The 23,836-nt window shown below is 48.4% G+C and overlaps 10 protein-coding genes across 10 annotated transcripts; 5 read left to right on the top strand and 5 right to left on the bottom strand.

Annotated features, from left to right (window-relative positions):
• Positions 1-85: 85 nt before the first annotated feature.
• On the bottom strand, positions 86-2,013 carry M431DRAFT_497254 (hypothetical protein; the record flags this gene model as incomplete). Its single annotated transcript, XM_024917573.1, has 3 exons — positions 86-1,288; positions 1,340-1,551; positions 1,623-2,013. The coding sequence occupies 3 exons, from the start codon at positions 2,011-2,013 to the stop codon at positions 86-88; spliced, it is 1,806 nt and encodes a 601-aa protein (XP_024772619.1).
• A 952-nt stretch (positions 2,014-2,965) lies between these two features.
• M431DRAFT_497253 (hypothetical protein) lies at positions 2,966-5,100 on the top strand (the record flags this gene model as incomplete). The annotated part of the gene is made up of 4 exons (XM_024917572.1): positions 2,966-2,969; positions 3,651-3,887; positions 4,030-4,122; positions 4,181-5,100. The coding sequence occupies 4 exons, from the start codon at positions 2,966-2,968 to the stop codon at positions 5,098-5,100; spliced, it is 1,254 nt and encodes a 417-aa protein (XP_024772618.1).
• Positions 5,101-5,242: 142 nt separating this feature from the next.
• On the bottom strand, positions 5,243-9,041 carry M431DRAFT_18398 (hypothetical protein; the record flags this gene model as incomplete). Its single annotated transcript, XM_024913161.1, has 4 exons — positions 5,243-6,136; positions 6,856-7,216; positions 7,275-8,549; positions 8,602-9,041. The coding sequence occupies 4 exons, from the start codon at positions 9,039-9,041 to the stop codon at positions 5,636-5,638; spliced, it is 2,577 nt and encodes an 858-aa protein (XP_024772617.1). The 3' UTR covers positions 5,243-5,635.
• Positions 9,042-9,681: 640 nt separating this feature from the next.
• Positions 9,682-12,599, bottom strand: M431DRAFT_120302 (hypothetical protein). The gene is made up of 3 exons (XM_024912093.1): positions 12,179-12,599; positions 10,214-12,114; positions 9,682-10,165 (listed from the first exon to the last, which is right to left on the bottom strand). The coding sequence occupies exons 1-3, from the start codon at positions 12,264-12,266 to the stop codon at positions 9,821-9,823; spliced, it is 2,334 nt and encodes a 777-aa protein (XP_024772616.1). The 5' UTR covers positions 12,267-12,599; the 3' UTR covers positions 9,682-9,820.
• Positions 12,600-13,547: 948 nt separating this feature from the next.
• Positions 13,548-15,368, top strand: M431DRAFT_522044 (hypothetical protein; the record flags this gene model as incomplete). The annotated part of the gene is made up of 5 exons (XM_024920490.1): positions 13,548-13,720; positions 13,852-13,988; positions 14,085-14,237; positions 14,316-14,831; positions 14,895-15,368. The coding sequence occupies 5 exons, from the start codon at positions 13,548-13,550 to the stop codon at positions 14,915-14,917; spliced, it is 1,002 nt and encodes a 333-aa protein (XP_024772615.1). The 3' UTR covers positions 14,918-15,368.
• M431DRAFT_475570 (hypothetical protein) lies at positions 14,858-15,550 on the top strand. The gene has a single exon (XM_024915460.1). It carries the CDS (start codon positions 14,935-14,937, stop codon positions 15,313-15,315), a length of 381 nt encoding a protein of 126 aa, XP_024772614.1. The 5' UTR covers positions 14,858-14,934; the 3' UTR covers positions 15,316-15,550.
• M431DRAFT_510206 (hypothetical protein) lies at positions 15,511-17,021 on the top strand. Its single transcript, XM_024919426.1, has one exon. It carries the CDS (start codon positions 15,787-15,789, stop codon positions 16,804-16,806), a length of 1,020 nt encoding a protein of 339 aa, XP_024772613.1. The 5' UTR covers positions 15,511-15,786; the 3' UTR covers positions 16,807-17,021.
• On the bottom strand, positions 16,962-18,941 carry M431DRAFT_557509 (hypothetical protein; the record flags this gene model as incomplete). Its single annotated transcript, XM_024921477.1, has 5 exons — positions 16,962-17,663; positions 17,718-17,912; positions 18,044-18,428; positions 18,486-18,744; positions 18,822-18,941. The coding sequence occupies 5 exons, from the start codon at positions 18,939-18,941 to the stop codon at positions 17,030-17,032; spliced, it is 1,593 nt and encodes a 530-aa protein (XP_024772612.1). The 3' UTR covers positions 16,962-17,029.
• A 1,337-nt stretch (positions 18,942-20,278) lies between these two features.
• M431DRAFT_7417 (hypothetical protein) lies at positions 20,279-21,205 on the top strand (the record flags this gene model as incomplete). Its single annotated transcript, XM_024922201.1, has 1 exon — positions 20,279-21,205. The coding sequence occupies one exon, from the start codon at positions 20,279-20,281 to the stop codon at positions 21,203-21,205; it is 927 nt and encodes a 308-aa protein (XP_024772611.1).
• Positions 21,206-21,481: 276 nt separating this feature from the next.
• Positions 21,482-23,702, bottom strand: M431DRAFT_90100 (hypothetical protein; the record flags this gene model as incomplete). The annotated part of the gene is made up of 2 exons (XM_024924109.1): positions 21,482-21,752; positions 21,817-23,702. 2 exons carry the CDS (start codon positions 23,700-23,702, stop codon positions 21,482-21,484), a joined length of 2,157 nt encoding a protein of 718 aa, XP_024772610.1.
• Between the last annotated feature and the right edge of the window lie 134 nt (positions 23,703-23,836).

The following is a 23,836-nucleotide window of genomic DNA, read 5'->3' as shown; positions in this document are numbered from 1 at the left end:
GAGCATACAGCCATGAATGATATCCTTGGGCGCACAATGAATCGCAGCTCTAATAATTAACGCCTCCTGACATATGTGTATAAATTTATTGACCTGCTCCGTTGGCAGTCAAGAAGTCAAAATCCACGCCATCTTGAGCCTGCATTACGCTCTTCTCATACAGACCTCTATATCCACGAGCCGGTCGTCTCCTAGATTCTGCAGGTCCCCGAGCATTCAGCCCTCCATCCAATTTAGCTTTTCTATCCGCTATCCTTCTGGAAATCTCATCTTCATCAATCTCCACTTGAAGGTTTTTGCTTTCAACATCACAGCATATAATGTCACCATCTCTCACAATGGCGAGAACACTTTCTGGCAAAGCAGCTTCGGGCGAAATATGCAACACAATGCTACCTCCCGCCGTGCCAGACATGCGCCCGTCCGACAACCGCAGCATATCTTTGACCCCACGAGCAGCGAGCTTGCGTGGGATGGGTATAAGGCCTGCCTCTGGCATCCCCGGACTTGTGAAGCCAATAGGTCCTATACCCTGTAGGATCAAAACGCAATTTTCATCAACATCGAGATCCGGATCGTCGATACGCTTAGCAAGATCTTCAGGGCCGGCAAATACCACGGCTCGCCCTCGGTGATTAAGTAGATGGCGATACTTGCTGGCACTAGCTTTGATAACGGCGCCATCGGGAGCAAGGTTGCCATACAGCACCACTAGGCTTGACGATGGATACAAGGGATTGTCCAATGACCGAATAATCTGCGTAGAAAACGGAAACGAGCGAAAATTCTCGGCATCCAGAGCTTGGCCAAGTGTTTCTCCCGTTATTGTCAGGGCATCTAACTTCAAGAGAGGCCGCAAAGTATTGAAAAGAGCAGGAATGCCGCCAGCATTGTGTAAATCTGTCATGTAATTGTCACCACTAGGCTTAAGGTCAACAATCAACGGCGTCTTCCTTCCTATCTCATCTACTGTCTTCAATGTGATCTTGCCGTAAACATCAGGATGTCGATTTGCAATGGCGAGTAGATGCACTATACCATTGGTTGAGCCTCCAATTGCTTGCAAAACGGTGATGGCGTTGTGGAACGATGCTTCAGAGAGAATCGACTGAGGTGTGCGCTTGTATTTAGCTGCTCCGATGGCATTTGCACCGGTCTGCTCAGCTATTCTTAGTCGAGCGCTTGATACAGCGGGAGCAGTTGCGCCTCCTCGAAGCGGTATAAGTCCAAGAGCAGCTGTGAGACACGCAATGGTGCTCGCCGTGCCCATGACGCCACAAGTTCCAGCCTAATCAATAATTGTAAGTTGAAGAGCTTATCAAAGAGAAATGAATCTTACCGTCGGAGCAAGTTCTTCATTCAGAGCTGAAATATCCTCGATATCAATCTCATTTGCGCGGAAAGCAGCCCAATTATTGCGACAATCCGTACAAGCACCGATGCGGCCACCTCGAAAGCTTCCCGGCATCATTGGCCCTGTTATTAGAGGCAATATGGGCTTGTTGGCAGATATGCCTCCCATGAGCTGAGCTGGAACTGTCTTGTCACAACCTAAGTTCAAGAGTTCATATCAGTTAAACAAGCACTGAGAAGAGTTTGGCGAAGACAGAGCTAGAACCCACCACCAATCACAATACATGCGTCCACTGGCTGCGCCTTAATCATCTCTTCGGTATCCATGCTCATAAGATTACGCAAGAACATGCTCGTAGGTGAAGAAAAGGACTCGTGGATGCTAATAGTCGGGAATTCAATGGCCAGCCCACCATTAAGCTGGACACCCCTCTTTGCAGCCTCGATGAGCTGCGGGACATTGCCATGACAAGGATTGAAGCCAGAGTAAGTGTTGATTATGCCAATGATTGGTCTTGAGAGCGCATCTTCGCTGTATCCTAGCGCTTTAATAAAGACTTTGCGGAGAAACAGGGAGAAATGAGGGTCGCCATAGTTTGACAAGCCTTGCCTCATGCCGATGGCGGGTTGGATGGACCGATAAAGGTTATAGTCGGCCATTGGATCTGGAGCGCCACTGCTCTGGCCTTCATTTTTGGCATCTTTTTGGCTCGCCATATTTCAACGCTTCCGCTGCGGAACTGTTTGACGATGTTCCCGATATTGACAATTTTGATGTCTTTGTGTTGACGATTGCGTGATCTCGAACCAAATCGCCGTTGGCGGGGATCAGCTCAAATTGTGGAGGGGTTATCTCTGGCGGATATGTATCCGAGTTCAATCGAGTCTTTGAGCCATACCGTCGGTAGCAGCCACGACAATGTTGCATAGTCCATCTCAATCAAATTTCTAATTTAGAGGCATATCCCTCCTCATATCTAATGTAATTGGGACCAACCTTCGCGTAGTATAGAGCAATGTCTGCTACCTCAGCAACCAATACCTCTCATCTATCACCGGGTATAAGCCAAACCAACTGCTTTTTTGCTCAAAGCGTAATTTAAGTGTACAATTTCAGCTCGATTGGCATTCGAATGTGCAACAGAAATAAACTGTAGAAATGACAGTTACATGAACAATTGGCTAGTTGATGTTCCGGTTACTTGCCGTACTAATTCAATACAAAGCACGTAGAATAAGCAAAACCAGCCGCAGTTACGTTTATTACGTTTTTTTTAGTTACCAAGTATTAGTGATAATCATATCTGTTTGAAGATGTCCATTTCGCCTTCTACTGTTTAATATAGCGCTCCGTAACTGGGTACTCTGCATCATCCAAGCTCTTGCCAACAGCCTAATACTCTAGCTTACCGATTGGTTGGTTGGCTGCATTACAGATCAACCAAGATCAAGACAAAGCCCACTTTCGGAGATAGAGCAATGAACGATGCATCATTATACTCACAATGCTATCAAAGCCATGGAATAAAACATCCAAAACAAGTAAGAATCCTGCTGTGGCTCCCGTCGATATTTCTGTTAGTCATAAGTTCTGAGTCCGGCGCTTTCCGTGATGGGTCCAAATGAAGGCAACAAGGAGACGGAGAAAAAAAAAAAAAAAAAAAAAAAAAAAAAAAAGCTGCTTACCCCATGCCGCCGGCGGCCTACCAAATCTAGCGTAATGGCTTTGTTGCTATTACTATCACTCCGATGAACGACGCTTCTTGTTCTTCCTTCCGATGCCCATCGGATATTTCTTCAAGGGCTGGTATATATCATTCTCATACGCATCTTGCAAATAATTCCACATTGAAATAATTCCACATACTCAAAGCTACTGAGTAACCACGACTTTCCATTACAAACCTCTATGCCATGGTTCCTGTAGGGCGTGCAACTCACTAACACCAAGAATCCACTTCCTAGAATGGCGTGTCTCGCCTGCTCTCGGCACCGATAGTCTTATCCATAATTTTTTTTTCTTAGCCCGAAAGATGTTAATAAAAGCTCCCCCGTACCCGTTTCCTAAAAACTGGGAACCTCATTATTTGTCTGTGATTTCATTGTTAATTTGTTTCTTCTTGTGCCTTGTAGACTTGCGGAATCTCTCGTGCTTAGATATACCCCCCAAAATGACAGCGGCCGGTTCGTCTCTCTCCCCCTCGTGCATGACTCCACAGTATTCCCCCGGATTCTATTGCTCTGCACTCCATACTCTGTTTATTGTTTCATCATATACTAATAGTTTGTATATATAGCGGCACTAACGATTGATGACCTTTCAATAACCACATATCCCGATGGCGGTCTCCAAGCATGGCTCGTCGTCCTCGGCTCTTGGGCCTGCATGATCCCCTCCATGGGGCTTCTCAACACCATGGCCGTGTTGCAGGCCAGATTATCAGAGAATGAGCTGCGGAACCTGCCAGAATCGACAATTGGTTGGATTCTGAGCAGCTATGCCTTTTTTCTCTACTTTTGCGGGGCGCAAGTTGGTATGTAACATCCCTTCGTTTCCTTCTCGGTTGGCACACTTGAATGTCAGTTTCTTATGAAGCAAAGCAATACAGAAGACAGAAGAGCCTTGGCGAGTGAGGTAAGTTAAAATGGGTGTGTTGCTAACAAGTGTCTCTTTAGGTCCAATCTTTGATGCATATGATGTCAAGTATCTGGTAATCCCAGGGAATATCGGTATTGTCATTTCCATGATGCTGATCGGCCTATGCAAAGGTCAGTATATTCTCCCCTTTCACCTCAACTCTCATATCATACTGACTCTCAATCTCAGAATTCTACCAATTCTTCCTCTGCTTCGGCCTCCTCGGCGGCGCCTCAGCCTCCCTGCTCTTCAATCCCGCCATCGCCATCATCGGCCACTACTTCGACAAGCGCCGTGCTCTAGCCACAGGAATTGCTTGCACCGCTGGTGGTCTCGGAGGCATCGTGTTCCCTCTCATCATCCTCTACCTCACCCCGCAGATCGGCTTCCCCTGGGCCACCCGCATCATCGCCTTCATCTGCCTGGTCATGGGCGGCATCTCCGTCTGTCTGATGAAGAAGCGACTCCCTCACAACAAGAACACTAGTACTCGTATTGGCAGCTCCATTGACTTCAAAGCTCTTCGTGACCCGAAGTATGCTCTCACCACCCTCGCCGTCTTCCTTGTCGAATTCGCCGTCTTCATCCCCTATACGTACATCTCCTCTTATGCCATCCACGCCGGTATGCCCACTCAGCGAGCGTACCTCCTCAACGCTCTCGTTAACGTCGGTGCAATTCCCGGTCGTGCTTTGCCAGGTTACGCTGCCGATCGCTTCGGCGCCTTTAATGTACTTGCCATCTGCTCTACCACATGTGCAGCCTTGATATTCGCGCTTTGGTATACAGCCGGCACCAATGAGGCCGCCATATACTCTTTTACCGTGCTGTATGGTTTCTGGTCTGGTGCCGCGATTAGCATCACGCCGGTTTGCATTAGCCGAGTCTGCAATATCGAAGACATAGGCAAGCGGACTGGCACGGCCTTTTTCATCGCAAGCTTCGGTGTGCTCATTGGCCTTCCCATCGCGGGAGCCATCTTGAAAACAGATGGCGGCTCCTACAACGGAGTCATTATTTTCGCAGGCGTTTTCTACGCCGCCACTGTTGCTACGCTTTACCTTGCCCGTGGCGTGGCTGCTGGCTGGGGACTCAAAGTCATCTTCTAATAGATCAATTACAAGGTAAGAACTGGAGTAAGCGCCTAGGATATAAAACATATCCTCATATAATCCCATACCCCTACCTTGATTTAACCTTTTTATAATAAAAAAATTAATTAAACTTAACTTAAAATTAATTTAATTTATTCCCCAATGCTCCATGCTCCCATCGGATGGCTTCTCTCAAACCAAGTCTCACGAGGGGATGGTCAGCGCAGAGTTCTTCTTTCCTCTTCCCTTCGACGTTTCTCCTCTTTGAAATCATTACGAACGCCGTAAAATGTGAACGTATCTGGTGTATCTGGTGCAAGTGGGCGTCCAGGAACATCCATGAAGACTAGATCTCGAGAGACGGTCATGATTAAGTGATCGTTGCTAAGGAACTGAAATGTGGGGGCAAATTTCCCCTCGATATCCTTCAAGCTATATTTCTCGAGACCTGCTTGCTTCGGAGGAGAGAAATATTCAAATTCGCAACCACAATTGACATTCAAGTACAATTGACCCTCAATTTTCGTTTCCCTGGAAAGCGGTTGTTTAATCACACATTCATCGCCTTCTTCGAGGTAATAGAATTCGGCATATTTGGTTGGATAGTAGAAGGGATCGTAGCGGTGATCAAGTAGTCAAGGGAATATAAGTGGAAAACTTTGTGAGCGATGGAGTCGAGGGGGGGTATGAGGTGTCCTTTGCTCTCGGCTTGTTGCAGAGACTTATAAGCTGCCTGTACTTCCTCTTCCCTGACGCTCTCGGCTTTGCGCCAGTATTCCTTTTCTTCCCTATCCCTCACCTTCCAATCCCGTAACTGCTGCTTCCGCTCTTCGCGTTCGTGTTTGAGTTTGTAGTAGTAATCAGCATCCGATCCATTGTATGATCTCTCCGAGCTATGCGAAGATTGATTATCACATTCGCAGTCTTCGCCGTCGCAATCGCAATCCAATCCCGAGGGATTTGACGTCGCATCAATGTCGGAGAGGTCTTCATCGAAGTCGTCGGGGCGTACATCACGCTTCTTCTCGATGGTGAGGGCGACCAAGCGGTACTACCATGCCGGTAATTTTTCCCCAGGGGCCATTGTCGTAGTCAAAGGTACGGCTGATTATTGTGGCGGTAAAGATTAGATCCCCAATTCCTGCCAGTTGGGAAGAGATATCCAGCTGGAGCGCGTCGCGATTAGAATTGGTGGGGTTGAAATCTTCTGATTTGTTAACTAAACCTGGAGTTACCCACCTCGCCTTCAACCACAGTTACGATTCTATGGTTGCTTATTATAAGTGCCTAGTAGTTATATTTATGTATTTTCGCGATACCCATTTCGCCCTCTACTATAAAATAGTAGTAAATATTAGCGACAAATAGCTATAGTAGCGGATACTTAAAGATTAGGCGTCTAATTCAACAGGTGGGTGTCCGAAACCTTCAATGTTCTTAGTCTCTTTTTTTTCTGTCTTCCGCTTGAGCTTGAGCGCCTGGGATATCATTCTATTTATCTGGGTGGAAAACTATAGACGAAGGCGAAAGAGAAAACAAAATTGCCGAGGCAATATGACCTAGAGCGTAAAAAATAGACATAGACTTTTAGTTATAAACCATGGACGCAAATTTTTGCGTGTAATAGGGCAGAATGCCAGAAAGGGAAATGAACAGGTGAGGTAGAAAAGAAGAGAAAAAGAGATAAACCAAAATAGAAAAGAAATCGAAAAGAAATAGAAACAAAACAGAAACAAAACTATCCAAACAGTGCCATTATTTGAGTGATACACGATTCCATTTCTTGCGTCCTCCCTTTTTACCGTTTTTCTCATTGCCTGCTGGCTCTTCGATCCCCGCTGGCTTTTCTGTCCCTGCTGTCTTTTCGGTCTCTGCCATCTCTGTCGATTTCACCGGCTCTACTGTATCTAACAGTTTAAGAGCCATTCGCGGACCAGTCACCGAATGCTTCCTATTTGGAGGAGGGTCGGCCACCTTACGCGGTGCCCCGGGACCTTTCAACGATGGGAAACTCTCCTTCTTGACCCAAATGGGAGCCTTCTTTGGTGCTAGGTCATGACGGATGGGTGGGGGAATGTCTGGTTCCTCATTTACAAACCAGCTGGGGTCCGGAGGTGGCACGTTATTCGCACTAAGAAGTCTTGTTAGCCCCAGCTCAATGATATTGTAGATGAATCGTCAACACTTACGCAGTCGCCCGTCCGTGCATCTGAGGTTCGGTAAGACGCTGCCAATCATATCTAGCCATAGTAGCATACTCAAACAGCGCCCGAACCCCCCCAAGTCTATGCTTTGCTCCCAAATCCCCCGCGCTCCTACCATCGTAATCGATGATTTCTTGATTGGCATTGTTTTCGGAAAGTAAATAGAGCGTCTCTACAAGACGCTCCTCCAAATCTGGGGCGGTTTGTCCGACAGCTTCGTGTAAGGGCGTCCGGCCTCGTAAATCGACTCCATTCACGTCGACACCCCTTTTTATGAGATCCTTCACCACAGCGTGATGTGCAAATCGGCAAGCCATATGAAGAACCGTACTTCTCGTAGTTTCGCAAACGATTGGATTACCGCGGGGCGATCTTAATCTCGTAAACTGTTTCATTTTCTTCAACAGAAAAGCCACAATTTCATCGTGGTCTTGAGCCATGGCATGAACAACGGGAAGATTGCCCTGTCCATCTGCCTGGAATACACGTGCCTTTTTCTCGACCAAGGCTGATACAACTGAAGCGTATCCACTAGCAGCTGCAAAATGGAGAACTCGTCGATCAATTGGAGCACAGGAAAACGACTTCCAACACTTGGGACCGCATTGGTGATGGCAGGAATCCAGTGCAAGCAGGTTGTAGTCAGCACCAAAGCGCAGTAGCACTTCGACGGTTTGAAGCACTTTGGCTTCCCATTGAATCGTCTTAAAGTCTTTCTTTGGAGTATCCTCCGGTTCGCCCCAAGGTGAAAATTCCTTTTCTTTGACCTCTGTGGATACAAATTGTGCTTTCATCCTCTGGGAGTTTGTTTCCCCTCCAAAATTGTTGAGATCTTTCTCTCTTTTCTGATTCTCCTCGGAGTCATTTGTTTGATCAACACTCTCGCAGGACTTGTCTGCAATTTGATTCAACAAGGAGAACAGCTCGAACTGACTCCAGGGAAGCTTATGCCGTACCGCTATGTGAATTGCTGCAAACCCAAAATCACTGTGGGCATTGGGGTCGGCGCCTCGTATCAAGAGATATTCAGCCATTCTGGGGAGGGCATAACTGCACGCGATGCGAAGAGGTCCATCAAGGGACCCAACCCTGTTACTAAGAAGTTGGGGAAGAGCGAGATAGAGATGTTTAAGATCGGGATATAGCGCTTCATTTTCGTTGAGATCAGCACCATGCTTGAGAAGCTGGATTGCGACTTTTGGGGCATCTTGAAGCAGCGCGTAGTGCAGATAAGTGAGGTTTTTGTTCCAAGGGAATAGTCTATGATCATTAGCCTCAAGCTTCGAATGGATTGAGTCAAAGGTGCACTTACCCTCTTAAACGTGAGCCATGTTCTCTAAAGATTAGCCACTTTATTAAGGTCCCTGAATCATGCCTGACGGCATGGACGAAAACAAATGCAAGAGCATCATCGCACTCATCATTGTACTCTCTTCTACGTGGTATCTCCTTGCCGAAGGCTTTGGTATAGAGACAATCGGAAACTGCCCAATAAAGACCGTGACTGCACCGAGACAAGGAGGTCAAATCACTTCCACTCGTGACCTCGCTGAGGATTCGGTCAAAGAGTTCGGGCGGGAGGCTACACAAACTGCTAGCTGCCGTTGGCTCTGACACTGCCGTCGACTTTGACACTGCTGTCGGCTTTGACACTGCTATCGACCTTGACAATTTCGTTGGCTTTGACACTGCCGTCGGCTTTGCAGGTTGTGGTTGTGGTTGGCGAGCTCGATTCTTCCTGAAACGGGCCATGATGAGAGATATCGACAAGCCACAAAGAATCTCTTTGTGTTTTGACGTAGTAATAATCGGACCCGATGATGTTTTGATACTAGGATGATAGGATTCGATGATGTTTTGATACGGTGATGATTAGAATCGACGGTGATTTGTTATGGTGATAATTATGTGAAAGAAGAGAAAACAAGAAGAGCGTGTTGATCGAACGACGTTTGTTTGTTGTTCGATAAGCCACAAACCTTAAGAACGGACGAAATGCTGGGCTGCACAACTCAATCCTAGTTGCACAGGTAACAGCCACAGTTATTATCTGATTCACGAATTGAGTTTCGTCGCTATCATGAAAAGTGAAATTGAAGATAGTGAGCAGGTGGCTAGCAGGTGAAGCAGATGTGACGAGCTGGAAATACGAAAGAAGATAGCAGCTGGCGCGAAGCACGCACCGTGTGCAGCCAGTGGCGGCCAAACGGCCTGTCGAGCTTGATGGACGTCCACGGGTATCTCTTGGTTCTTAACTAATGCTGTTCATGAGCAACAGCTTGTTCCGTTTGCTCTTCCAGATGTGGATCGAAGTCTGTTTGTTGCGCATTCACATTTACCACTTCGTGACCTACAGGCATGTATGTATATCACAAAGGTCGATGTCAGAAATGCAGAATAAAACGCCAATGGGGATACATAAAAACGAAATATCTATCTAGCTGAATATAACAAACCAAACAAAAACCTTTATGCCTGGGGTGATCATATATACGCTTCCATGACTATTCATATGCTTCATACTAGGGCATTCACATTTCGTAAGGCGTCTCTTTCCGTATAATGTACACTTCGCCCACAAGAACGGTGCATCCCACAATCATGGTGATCAAAATGATCGGAATATTCACGCGGAAAAATTCCATGCTTCCCACGTGAATGTGTTTTCTGGCGAGGATATCACGCCAAAGGAGACCGGCAAGCGAAGCGCTGAACGCAGAGCTGAACGCACCATAGTTGACGCCAATTGCCATGCTGTAGACAGTCGCCCAGAATGTTCGGTCGCTGATGGGGATACCGCTTCTTTGATGAATCTCTTGCCATTGCTGGATAACTCGGCAGAGTAATATGGTGGTCCCGATATTCGTTCCCGCGAACTGCAAAGTTGTTAGCTCATGCCCAAATCTCAGATGGCATATACGTACGTTGCATAGGATAACAGAGAGAAAGCCCATGCCTCCTATGGCGCCAACTGTCCCTGTTCTATTAACCCAGTGGTCCCATCCATAAGCAAAAACTGGCACCCAGCCCTTTGTAACGAGCCCTTGAACAAGGACAAACATGCAAAAAGCGAAGGGGACAAGCGCAAATGGCAAGTGGAGAGCGACAGTAGTGGCCGTAGGAAATGTCTCCTGGCACCACCTAAGCGCATCTTGACCCACAGACATCAAAGTAGCTGGTTTGCCGGGCTGTTGAATAGATGCCAGCGACTTTTGACGGCTTTTCTCCACATCATCTTCCAACGTGGACGCGAAAAGTCCTTCAACGGGGGAACTTGTGTCGGGTTGGTTTAGGGTGCTCTTCTCCTCCAGGGAACTGATCTCGCTTCTCGAATTTCGTTGTTCCTGTGTATCCATATCTGCATGTGGTGATAGCTTCGAGTGATCCATATGAGTGGACGACACAGCGCCAATATTATGACCACCAGCATCCTCGGTCAAGAGAACTGTCGGGGGAGGGGTGTGGCGAGTGGCCTGAACAGGTGAATCGGGGCTGCCTCCACCCATGTTCTGAGCTGTTTGAACAGACTCGTCGACTTCGTCATCAGTGTTCAGGCCTTGTGATTGAATTTCTGTAGAGTCGAGCTTGGGAGTGGAGCAGTTCTTCTTATAGTCTGTAGAATCTTGAAGCCCGGCCTCAGTAATTGGTGGCTGTCTCGCTTCTTCGGCTTGTCGAAAGATTCTTTCAGCACGTGCAATTTCAAATTTCTCTCTACCCTTTCTTGCAATCTCACGCGTTTCTTTTCGATGGTACCATCCTGAGCCAAGATCCCAGCAAAACATGACAAAAGCCGCCGGTAGAGTAACCCAAAACACCGGATGGGCACCGCTCTTGGAACCTGTAGCGTTGAGTGTTAGAACAGTGATGAGGGTGGCAGCCATGATTAGGGTGCCAAATGCGGCCCCAGGTTTGTCTAGAAACGGATTCATGATTTCCTCCAACGACAACAGCTGTCCTTGCTCGTTATTGGCGAAGTCGGCCTCATCTGCGTCGGTTTGGCCCCTTGCGTGTGGGATGTTGGGATTGACGGGTTTCTTGGCCTTGACTTCTTCTGGAAGCTCATGCATCTCGATCTTGTGTGGAATGAGGTCTGTATCTGCAAAGACAAAGTAGAGTAAAAAAGGAAAGAGAACAATGACGGTGGCGACAACAGGGACAATCATGTTGGCAGTATAGTGTATGAACTTGATGTTAAAGGCTCCCGCAAGAACGAGGTTTGTCGGATTGGAAGAAACCAGAATGGCAGATGCAATGTTTGCAATAGCAAACTGAGTAAAGATCCATGCTCTAGGATGAGCAATGTTTCTTGATACTCGTGTCATGTAGGCAAGGAACGCGGTTCCCGACAAAATGATTGGATCATTGCCGACGAGACTGCCCAGGGCAAAGAAGAAGGCATAGAGGTAGAAGAAGAGCCGATGCCCCGCGCTACCTCCCCATTGAAGCACCTTAAATGCCAGATACCTGATGAGCCCAGAGGCATCGATGGATATGGCGATGTAGGCCAAGGTGATGAAGAAGGCCATGACGTCGATTGGCGCAATATTGTCAGCGCCAAGAGTGCCATCGTGGACTTCCTGTCGGCCAATGGCGAGGATTGCCAGTAGAAACAAATCCGCAATGAGAGGAGCTGTGACCATATTCATGGGAAAGTTGAGCCGCACCCAGGGCTTGACATTGCCACTGTCGCCCTCTTCGGTCAGCGGAGGAGAGCAATAGTGGCGCTTTGGAATGATTCTCAGAGCCCCAACAGTATCCAAAATGAGATCTGAGAGTTTTCTAGGAATGTATATGGGAATATGAAACGGAAACAGGACATTGATGTCTGGCAAAGTCAGCAACATGCGTTGGTGATAATGTCAAGGCGTGCTGGTGGCGAGTCGACCTACTTGTGAGAACAAAGACTATCAACGTGACGATGGACCGCCAATCCCTAATCTGACTTGTCGAGAGAGAATCGCCGCCATCCTGTGCCATATCGACGCTGGCAGGGTCGCCGAGCCAGACGATGTTTCGCACCGTTGGCTCAAATTTGGCTGAGCGCCAGGGGAGTTGAGATGTGATGACGCTGAAGAAAATTGATCGTGTCTCACCGCCGCCGTTCTAGGTGATTGGAGCTGTAGGGCCCGCCAGTGGCTTCAGGCACCTTGTTCGGGGCTCCAGTGCACTGAGTTGAGCAGATACAGCGCTGGAGGCTTACAAGCCCCGCCAACGTCTCTGAAGAGAAGCTGGAAGCGTCAACCTGCTTCTTCTCCAAGCACAGCGGAACCGATCAACTCTTATTCTTCTTCTCTTTCGAATCAGCCCGCCCAATCTCCACGGGGTAGTTTCTTGGCCTTCTTGGCTAATGCAAGAAGCTTTTCACGTGCATCTGGCTAGAGGAGAGATTGGCACTGCCTTATGAATAGCCTCGCAGGCGTCATAATGCCAACCCTTCAAGTGGACTTGGCTACGCGTGTCGATCAGTTCCGGCTAGATTGCCACGCAGCCACGCAATCTTTCAACAACGATACAGAGCTAATCTGCTAAACCAACCACCAATATAAGATGTCCCGAGGATGGGGGCGATCCGGCCCCCGGCGACCCCCCGACGATAACCTTTCGCCACATGTGCTCTTCCCAAGTGTGTGCCGACTGAGCATCTAGAAGGCTGAATAGAACTAGTGGTAAGACTATGGACAACTCTGGTGATGCCCCGGTGGCAGCGACCGTTGACCGATGAAATATCGGAGAATATCGCAGACGTTAAACATCAGCTGCCGCCAGCTTGGATCATAGCCTGCAGATTTCGCAATCATGGCTGTGCTCGTCTATGCCTCATCAAGACGGCTGCAGCAGGCAGATCTATCCGATAAAATATGGAGCGTTCCTTCACCCGGGACTCTCTCGCAGCCGCTAGGTCATTCTGCCTGCCTGCAGGATGGTGTCCATCGACAAGGAAGAATCCTTCCATTGCTTCGCCTTCACCTCGTACAAATTGTCAAGTGCGGAGCTAGTCTTCCAACTGAACAAATTGGCGGGGGGGTTTTAGGAGCCTCATTGCAACGAGGCATGTTCTATTTCTCCATGTCTTACTTAATATGTCCCGTCACCACCTCATCCCTTGCATGTGGTTCTGGGGTCTTACGCCAGCTGTCGGGTAAAGCTTCTGCAGAGATAGTTGGATAAGACACTTACCTGTTGAATAACTATTACACAACAATTGCGCATTTGTCATAGAGGTGCTGCGCTGGATCCATCGGCAAACGTGAGAGACCGATGCCGCCTCCTTCTTGGGGCATCTCGTTGAGTGATGCCGTCGTCTCTCAAAGCGGTGGACTATCGACATCTGCTGCATCGGCAAATCCCGCTACAAACTCTGTCAATGGCAGCCTAGAGGTCATATGTGCATGGCCTGTATCCGGCTCATATGGTGCCGGATCGAGAGTCCTGTAAGTAAGGTGCTCAATGCGACAAACAACCGAACCAAATCACTACCTCCAAGCACTCCGAACCAGCACCTCAAATGCTCTCGGCTAAGTGCAAGTTTCGGCTTCTAATCTTGTAAACTCTTTGCAAATAGATTCTATGTGCTCGTAGCAACAGCCGTGTTTGCTCGAAAGCTTGACTGGATCAAGAGTGCTGCCTTGTCTACTGCATTGCCTCTCTCAGCTTCCGCTGCAGTTCATGGCATCGTCTTGGCAGCTTTACATCACGACAGTAATAAATGAATTATATTCTTAATCCATTCACACGGCATATTTATCTGAATAGTGAACACAGGCTAACTTGTTTCTTTTACCTCCATCATTATAGAAGCTGTCGACATGGACGTATATGGTGCCTTTCAGATGTGCGCAATTGGCACCCTAGTTATTCCGCTGATGATCAAGCTCTCCAGGTCGCATGAATATTCCACTTATATAGGTCGCCGTATAATGTTCATGTGGGCAGGCCTGGTTCTCACTGGTACGCATTATTGCAGTTTGACGCTTATAGGCTACTCGATGACAACCAACTACTGACTTTGGTTCCCTTACACTATAGGACTTGTTTGCCTGGCCATTGAATTCTTCCGAGCCCAAACATTTCCCTGTCATGAGAATGGCCAAGGCAGCCCGATATCTAGCAATTTCAACCGATTCCCTTCCGGCGAGAACACAGCATGCGAGCTAGTTTGCTCCGAAAATAATGGGCCGTTCTCGCCAATTCGAGTCGGGTCAGCAAACAACATTTACGTGGTTCCTGCTCCTAGAACGCTCACATTCGGCGCGACAACACTCGTGGCAGCCGGATGTTGCATCCACACGGTCATCTGGATGGTGGTTATGACGGAACGGTTTAACATCAGGGCCAAGAGTTATGAGACCAATAAGCCAATATCCGGCATCAGCGGCACAACCAAAAGTACCGTGAACGATGTGAATCTCATGATCCACCTTTTCCTTTCCGCAGCGACGGCCCCCGTGTCTGGGTGTGCTGCGGTTGCTATCATCATTGTCGGCGAGATCAATTTCTTCAGCAGTCCAGTCAATTACCAAGCCGAGCCTTTGGCGGCCATCGGTTAGTACCCTAATGCTACATATGATGTGGCCTTCAAATACAGTAGGATGCTAACCCTGCAAGGTCAATCCCAATACGAATTATAATGGTATAAGCTCACACCATGGTCCTGAACATGGCAGCTCTCACGGGTCTTCTCCAGCCAATTCTTCCTCCCGTTACAGAGATAATGCATCCCAAACTGGTATACATATGGGAGCTATGGGTGGAGAAAGAGGTTCACCACCGCTCTTGGAAAGCAACGGCAACAGCGACAATGACCAGGATCCAGATTGCTCCGCTGTACGGATTACAAGGACATCTACCTTCTAATCTCTTGAAGCCCAATCATTGCCATCATGATGCCACACTTACATCGGTCATAATACACGCCAATCAATCCCCTGTCAACGACCTTGCGATTTATACGTTGGACAATGGCAGCAATTTTATTTTATTTTTTCTATATTCCAATAAGAATGTAACGAATGAAACGAATAAATGAATCTAGACAAAACCCCCAATCAACGCACAAATTTTGGCTTTACCCACCATCACATGTCATGATTCCCCATCGTCGTCATTGGCTAGCCTGTTTTCGTCGATCGCGCTCACCGACGTCATCGCCGCAACACCAAGCCATCACCAAGCCAAATGCCACTTATCGAAGGCCTCCCCCCCAATGCAGCTCTCTCACACTCAAAAGAGGAGTGACGAAAACAAGATTTGTTCTAAAATCCGTACCAAGAGGAATTCTTCCGTAATCATGATCCCCATCTCTTCGCTGCATTGGCCATTTCCATTTTAAACTCTGCTGTACCTGCATTTGCTACATCTTCATCTCTCTACAGCTTTTGCCACTCGCGACACATGGAATCTGCAACTTCTCACCAAGCAACACTCAACCATCACCGTATTTTCTATCCAGTGTCACTTTAGAAATCAAATCAAATCATATTTCCAAAAAAAAAAAAACATGGACGTCCTTCTCTCAGTGCCGATATTCTCATATCTCCTCGCACCAGCCCTCACCTCCTGGTCGACCTCGCTCAACCTCCTCTTCTTCTACATGACCTGGTCGACCCTCGTCCTCTCTCAGCCCCCCATCGTCGTCCACACAGTTGGCGTCCTCGCCATCCGAATAGTATTCTTCCTAATACCGTCTCTCGCCACCCTCTTCTTCGATGTCTCCCTCCCCAGCCTCGCAGAAGGCATCAAACACGGCGGTCGTTCCGCCCTTCCTCCCCGCGACGCCAAATCACTCTCCAGACTCATCGGCCTAGTCCTCTTAAACCTCGCCATCCTCACTGCCGTCGAAGCCGGGATAGGCTTCGCATTCATACTCTTCTTCAACCATCCCGTCTTCAAAACAACCACGACCCTCCCCCTCCCATGGCAAATCTTCAAACATGTCCTCGTCCTACTCTCTACCCGCGAAACCCTCCTCTACACCATCCACCGCTTCGTCCTCCACGGGAAATCATACCGCTGGCTCTCCCAGCGCCACCAAAACTACGCTCACGCAAAGGCCGGCGCGCCATTCAGCCTGCGTCTCCTCGCCGACCACCCCGCGCCATTACTCTTCTACCGCTTCATCCCGCTGTTTCTCCCGGCAATCATCCTGCGACCTCATATCCTCACCTACTTCTTCGTCCTCGCACTCTGCACTGGCGAAGAAACCCTCGCCATGTCCGGATACACGATTGTCCCAGGAATCATCATGGGCGGTATCGTGCAGCGCACAGCCATCCACTACGCAGGAAAGGGAACGTCGAATTATGGTTCGTGGGGAATATTGGACTGGATCAATGGGACGGGTCGAGGCAGGGATGTGCTCGAAGATGTGAAGAACGAAGCGGGAAAACACAACTTGCAGGAACGGTCTTCGAAAAAGCTCGACGAAGGGGCGGGAGCAGTACAAGAGGGGTTGGGAAGCTTTAGAGAAGGAATGAAGACGCGAAGAAGCGGGAGGAAGAGGGCGGTAAAGGGAAATTGATCAATTGAATGGATTCTTTTGTCTAATGATTAGCACTATTGATACCATTATGCTTTATGAGATTCCGTTTGTGACCATAGTTGGCGTTGTCTATCCAAGTATTTGCAAGCAAATGAAAAAAAAAGGGCTTTTCATCTAGGTACGTCAAAATCGAAAAGAAGTAATTAAACGTGTAATAGTAAAGCATGACTAAATCAACATTACTATAATGAGCTCCCCTGTATCAGGATATACCAAACATGTCTGCTCCGGAATCTTCCTCTTGCCGTTCTTCTCTCTTTAAATCTAGACCCCAAAGGCATAAGAGTGATACGCTCTTCAAGTGGTCAGCAATGTAAGCGGCCATCCGTAGATCCATTTTGTTCGGTCTTATGGAGCTGTTGGCGTTAGTAACAGAGCGCTTTTCGTTGTTCTCATCATTCTGCAGAGCCCCCACTACGGATTGCTGGCCGTCGGGCCGCTGATGGACCTCTTTATGAGAGCCATCATTTTCTGTTTTGGGTTGCTGGATGATCGGTTCCGAGTCATTGATGGACTTTTCACAGAACCGACATATGTTCGAGTCTCTGGGCTGGAGAAATTTGCTTTTCTCTACTGCCAGCTGTAAGCCTGTTGGCTCGAGGTCGGTCGAGTGATTGTCCGCAAGATGCTTTCGGAGCGAATCTTCATTGTCAAAGGAAATGGAGCAATTTTCTGAAACTTTGCATCGCCATTCACTCTCAAGCCCGGGACAGTCATACACATGCTCCCGGTTCATCTCATCGAGCCAGGAATTAAAACTTCTGAAGTAGCATAGCGACTCATCACAATCCTCAGAGAGGCAAACGTAGTATTCCATGTCGCCTTCAATATGTTTTCTGTGATAGTTGGTTAGCTAGGCTTTCTGTGGCGCTTGGTTCGCTTGCACTTACTCCCACCACATTGGATCTTCATTGCCTACAACCTGCAGCTCTTGGAACCAGATCTGACATATGGCAGACATGGAAAGACCTTCTGCCTTTGGAGGAATAGGGTATCTAGACTCGTCCATCCATGGAGATTCAACTGCAAGGAAAGTTGAGGCTTGTTGTTTGCATCCTTCATCTTGTCCATCAACCCGATTTGCCCTAAAGAACATCCAATTAATACTCGATCCGAACTCAGTATCTGAAACATCTTGGTGATCATGCAGACTGGATTCTGAGGGCTCTGTTGCTTTGCCGATTTCTCTTCAGTTGCACTTAGGTGTCAGACATACCTCATTTCCTTGTAGTGCTGGCGCTGGTACAAGATACGATGACGGCGAACTGCAATGCTTTCAACCAGTTTCGTGATCAGCCTCTCTTCGGCTTTTGGGAACTTGTGCTCTAAGATCAGCCGGGCCTTGTCTTCGAAACCATCCCTCGGGAGCTGCTTTGCAAAGTCGACGATATTCTCTTCGAGAATTAAATGATCTCTTAAAGGTGACATAATTCCAGTAATGAGGTGTCGTAGCCTGTAGACGGATCCGATGATGCCCTTCATAGCATCTTCAGCTGCATCCGAAAGAAGCCATGGAGGACCATCGTTCGAGTTGGTATTGCCCCTCCCGTGTGATAGAGGGTTGGGATGTAAAATCAAGCTTCTTGATTCAAGTTCTATAACTGCGATTTTGGTTAGATTCAAATGTAATTTAGATTAACGTGGTGTTAGAGAATTACGTAGACGCAAGTCCTTTTGGAGAATTTCTAGTGGTGGCATCACGAGGTGTGGGAAATCAGGCTCCAGCTTCAATTTAATGTCCAGTCTGGCGCTCTCGTGAGCGAATGCATCTAAATCAACCGGCCATGGGAAGAACTGCCACTCCAAGAAAGAGATAAAACCTGTGAGCGGGTTCTCGGGCTGGCGGAGAAACTGTCCAAACAGGGCCATGCATTCTTTAGTGATGTCGTAAGTTAGTTGTGTACCAGCGTCAATATCCTTTTTCAGATGCCGTAGGCTAATCAGTAAAGTTGAAATCGATACACATGCAAAGGAAACTTCTCACTCCGACCTACCTTATCTGCCCTCGTGCTGGGAGGCACCTTGGTATGGTCGTGAGGGACTGAATAATTTGGGTCGGCAGCTATAGATGCTAAACGAAGGGATAGAGGATTTGCGTATGCTTGGCTTTCCATTGTAGGTGGCGTTTATCTCAAGCTTCCGTTGCAAACTGATACGTGATGAGCACTTTCAACGGTGTGCTGGTAAGAAGAATGTTCCATGAAATTATACTATACCAAAGAGAATGGGTTTAAATCGAGAGAACAATGATGAACATTTGGCTCTCTTTGTGTCAGAGGCAGGTCACAAGGAAGCGTTCACTTCTTCCTTGAACCCTGATCGGGGCGTCTAAATGCTCAACTAGCGAGCTAGGTGGCTGAGGAGACTGAACAGAGATATAAAAAGGAAGCCGCTGGCCCTTTGTTCTAGGAAGGTCAGAGATAAATACAGTCCTTTGTGTAACCCTAGCTGTGTGGTCCGTGAGAGTGACCGCGCGGGCCTCAGCCTTGACTCTTCCACTCTTCCCCTTGCCGCAAGCTCCTGACACTTTGCATGTTCATGTTTCAATATATACCTTTGTTGGTCCGTTAGCTGTTCAGTGAACTGACTCACTGTGTATTAGCACGATGATTTACTTGGCGCAACTCGAGCTAGACGACAAAGAATCTAGATGTCTTGACTACTACATCTCGTAAGCCACCACTTTGGATGGCAGTGAACAGGGACATCATGGCTACGAGTTGCTTTATAGTGGCAACGACGGTGCAGTCATGAAGTAGCAAGCGGCAAACAAACAAAGAAACACAGCTAGAGAGTGAACAAAGGAAGGAACAAGAAGCGGAACAAAGAAGAAGCTGAACAAAGACAAAGCAGGTAGCCGAAGAGACAAAGAAAGATGACAGGATATATAACTACTCCAATAGCATCTATTGGGATGAAGTGAGGGAGTCCTTGATCATACACACTCTGAGGATATCAAGTTCACTTACCGCGGGAGATTGTCGATTATGTAAAAACTATCAACAAAAAAATGAAAGACGAAAATGAAGCCGCATCTGAGGATGCCGCCACTATTCAGTCGAGCCGTGCTCATAGTACTGATCATTCAGACAAAATCCGGCAGTATTTAACCTACTTGTACGAGCACTTGGACACAAGCCGAAGAACCAGTGGGTATCTCCAGGCGATCATGTTGCAAGCCACGAGTTTTGAGGGAATCAAGTCAACCGATGGAAACACACACCCCCCTGTTTTAATCTATTTTTATCTCCCTACTCTCCTGAGCCACCGCAGTCGCCAGAGCAATGGCAAGAGGCTTTTTTCAAAGTTGATAGGTAAGGCACTGTCTTATGCCTCTACCCCAAGCAATTTTGGGCAGGCCACAGCCCTTCTTAGCAATAGCTGACTAGAAAGCGATATCAGACAGCTCTCTTACGAGGATGAAGACTACGGGGCCAAGGACCTTTGTACCATGATTACAGCACATCTCTACTATCAATATCCCCTCCAGGTGGTATTCAACTACCAGGCCTTCCGCTATGAACACGAACGGCACAGTTTCTCCTTTCCTGGGGCCAATACGTCCGTCTCCCTCCGCGACTTACTGGATAAGCACACATTTCCAAAAGTTCCAAAAGTCGACACAGATAATAGCAAATATTACTCATTTGGTGACAGGTATCTTCTTGGTCTCAATCTAGCTAAGTCTTTGTTCCATCTGTTCGACGGACCATGGAGGCCGCTCAACTGGAAGACCGAGGACATCGGCTTCCCAGCTACTGAAACCTCTACCTCGATGACAGTACACTCTCGCCACAGCCCTTACATCCAATTCAGTCTAGATATTGGAGACAAAGAGAACCGGATTCAGAAAAGACAAGAAGAGGACGAGAAGTTTTGTTATCCAATGTGGTTAGCACTAGCTCAGATCCTTCTAGAGCTTCACCTGGGGCGCAGTCTGGCTTATGAGGGTGCTGAGGGCCTCGACAAACCCAAACTACGTAAGCTACTTCTTCGGATTAGCGATAATGAGCTTCGGGATAGCGACTTCAGGCCCTACAAAGAAGCCATTGAAGCTTGTCTAATTTTTGGCTGCATGCTTCTTTCCATCCCGCGAAGGGAACGACCAGAAGAGGCGCACATGCTGATCAGAAATCTCATTATTGCTAAACTAGAGAAGAACTATGAGAAATGGTCATCTACACTGGGGGAATACACTGACCTCGACTTGACGCCAAACCAACAATCTCAGGCACCTGAAGATATCGCTGCTTCGAATAGTTTTGATATTGTCAAAGAGAGCCTTGAGGTCGAGGCAGAGGATAATCTTGAAGGGGATGAGGAAATGGAAGGTAAAGATCAAGTCATGGACAAAGAGATTTGGGTGACCCCAATTTAAAATAAAACGCCGCGTCTAATACCAGCTATATATCAATGCAGCCTCTTAGCCTTGCATTAAATTGTCCTCCTCTTGAACATTTGTCCCTCTAGAGTAAGTTATAACACTCACCCAGGGACATAAAAACGCCATGATAGCCGTCCGTATGTGTATGCATTTCCCAACAACCAACCCAGGTGATAAAAGAAAAAAATAATATCACCTCATCTAGAAAAGTCCATTTATCCAGATTTATCCAACCCATGTTATCCCTACCAATGTTTAAATTCCCAGTCTTCACCAGCCATATTTCTTCTTGAACCAAGCCAGCGTCTCCAATCCGCTCGTCGCCCTCATGCCGATCCTGGCATCCAGGGTGTACGCCTCCCAGACTTTGACCTTGTTGATTTGCTCCTCGCACTCCTGCATCTTCTTTTGTCTGTACTCCAGGACTTCCTTTTCCTCGCCCTCGGGAGGATTGCAGCACTCAGCCCAAGCGATAGCGCCCAGTTCGTAAATGGCTGCGGGCAGGACGTAATCGTCTTTAGACGCGCCTTTGAAGACAGATCTGCGTCCACTATTGTTAGTTCTTTCCTTCTTTCTCTTTACATATGTGAGAGAGCTCAACTTACCGATCAAGGTCAACAACCTTCTCGTTCAGCAGTGCCCTCGCCTCATCCAGCTTCTCCGCGCCTCGTAGTAGCGACGCCCTGCTCACAGCCCAGACAGCCATCTCGTCCTTTTCAGCCTGAATCTTGGCGACATCTTCCTTGTTTGCCGTGCATCTGTCCCAGTTCAAATAGTCCAGTCCCTTCTCCAATTGCTCCGTGCCCATGCGCTTCTGTCCGTTCCACACATAGCACATCTCGAGCGCCGGGCTGGAGCCGATAGCATCAGCCAAGTCAATGCCCAGAGCCTTGGCCCGGTCCTCCCACTTCTGAATCTTGCGCTGCAAAAACGTTTCCAGGGGTAGTTGGCGTGCCATCAGTCGCTTCTTGCCAATCACGGTCGGGGCCTTGCGGTAGTATTCCTCGGTCTTGTTCTTCTGTCGCCTGGCCTCGTCCTTGTCGCTGGAGTGGACGGCATTTCGGTACAACTCTAAAGATGCGCAGCCGGCCATGTAATAGTACATTGAAGGGCTCCAATCGTTCACCTCGAGACATTTCAGGAATGAGCTGCGCATCAACTCCCAGTCGTAAGAAAACATGCAGTTGAGTGACAGCTCAAAGTTGTTCAAGGCGGCAACCTGCTTCATTTTCGACTCCTTGCCCGTCTTGAGCAGGTCCAGAGCTTCCGTAAGCTTGCGCTCGTTGGCAAGCATTCTCGCCTCGTCCACGCGCCATAACCGTGAGTCGGGATACCGTGCTCTCATCTCGGCGAGAAGCTTCTCGCACTTTTCGATGGGCGGCCCAACGGCCTCGGCATCAGCATCGTAATCTTGCTGGGCTGGCAAAATATCTGCAGCTCCCAGCAGGCCATTGTAGTATGCCAGTAACATCATGCCCGCAACGGCACCATTGATGTTGGAATGGGCCGCTGACTTCCACAGCATCTTGACGGCTCGTGAACGATCTCCGTGGAACCCAACAATGGAGAGGATGCGTGAGAATGCCGGAGGGATGAGACTAAGGATAAGCAGGAGAACTCCAAAGCACATGTTGGCTCCAGAATGGATAAACTTGTCAACGGGGTTGTCCAACTCCACATCCGAGCTCACATCAGAGTCTTTAGATCGCAGACTCAGCTTGGATGTATCCTCCAGCTTGCCAAGGTTCAGCTTTTCCAGCTGCTGGGCCGTTGAATCAGTGTCAGCCTGATCGCTGGGAGTCTGCTGTCCGGACGGGCTCCTGCTGCTGTCCGCAGAAGCTTCAAGGTCACTACTGCTGAGCGTGCTCGCAGACGATTCCGTCGAGGATGTATCGCCAGTCGAAGTCGAAGTCGAGCTGCTCCCTTCCAATGACATCCGAGACGAGCCCGGGGTGGCCGTCTTGCCAAAGATCTTTGCCTCGGACGCAACAATGGCATCCAATGTCAGAAACGCCTTTCGCAGCTTATAAAAACTCCTCATGGCCTCTACCAAGCTCTCGTGCAGCACACCAACAACGGCCCCCATCAGCTGCGTCTCAGCAATAATCAGTTCGTACTCGGTGCCAGGCGGATAGAGCTGACTGCTATTGTAAGCAGCCCCGTGCTTCTGCGCCCGCTTGAGATCGGCCCAGGCCCGGTTCTCGCACTCGTTGAGCCTCGCCGTCGCCTCGGTCATGACCTGCTTCTCAAAGCCCAGGACGGAGCGCATAAAAAAGGCCACCGAGGACCCCATCTCGTGGAAGGCAGAGTCGCCCAGCTGCAGCTTTTCCCAGGCGCCGTCGATGTCGTCGTTCATGATGAGCTCGACCCAATTCATCGCCTCCACCAGGTTCTCCTTTTCCTTGGCGATGCTGTCGATAGGCGACAGGCTTGTGTCGGAGCCATTTTTGGAGTTTCCGCCTGAGCGAAACCACCCACCCAGACGACTCATGGCGGCAATGAATTCGTGGTGATGTTAGTGTGAAGATGACGGTAGCGGTGAGACAGCCGGAGGAAGAGAGATAGGACCGTATGAATATCAGATAAGAGAGAGTGAGGCTGAGTGCTGAGATTCGCACAGCAAGG

Source organism: Trichoderma harzianum, assembly GCF_003025095.1.
Source record: "Trichoderma harzianum CBS 226.95 unplaced genomic scaffold M431scaffold_9, whole genome shotgun sequence".
Taxonomy (NCBI): domain Eukaryota; kingdom Fungi; phylum Ascomycota; class Sordariomycetes; order Hypocreales; family Hypocreaceae; genus Trichoderma; species Trichoderma harzianum.
This window is presented reverse-complemented; position numbering and strand designations above follow the sequence as displayed.

What these genes read in the sequence shown, in the direction of transcription:
- M431DRAFT_475570 (XM_024915460.1), top strand. Translation starts at nt 14,935, where the DNA reads ATGGTCCTGAACATGGCAGCTCTCACGGGTCTTCTCCAGCCAATTCTT.
- M431DRAFT_120302 (XM_024912093.1), bottom strand. Translation starts at nt 12,266, where the DNA reads ATGGCACAGGATGGCGGCGATTCTCTCTCGACAAGTCAGATTAGGGAT. An exon ending in GATAGTCTTTGTTCTCACAA is followed by an intron (nt 12,115 to 12,178) that starts GTAGGTCGACTC and finishes TGACTTTGCCAG; the next exon opens with ACATCAATGTCCTGTTTCCG. An exon ending in TCTCTGTTATCCTATGCAAC is followed by an intron (nt 10,166 to 10,213) that starts GTACGTATATGC and finishes ACAACTTTGCAG; the next exon opens with TTCGCGGGAACGAATATCGG.
- M431DRAFT_510206 (XM_024919426.1), top strand. Translation starts at nt 15,787, where the DNA reads ATGGACGTCCTTCTCTCAGTGCCGATATTCTCATATCTCCTCGCACCA.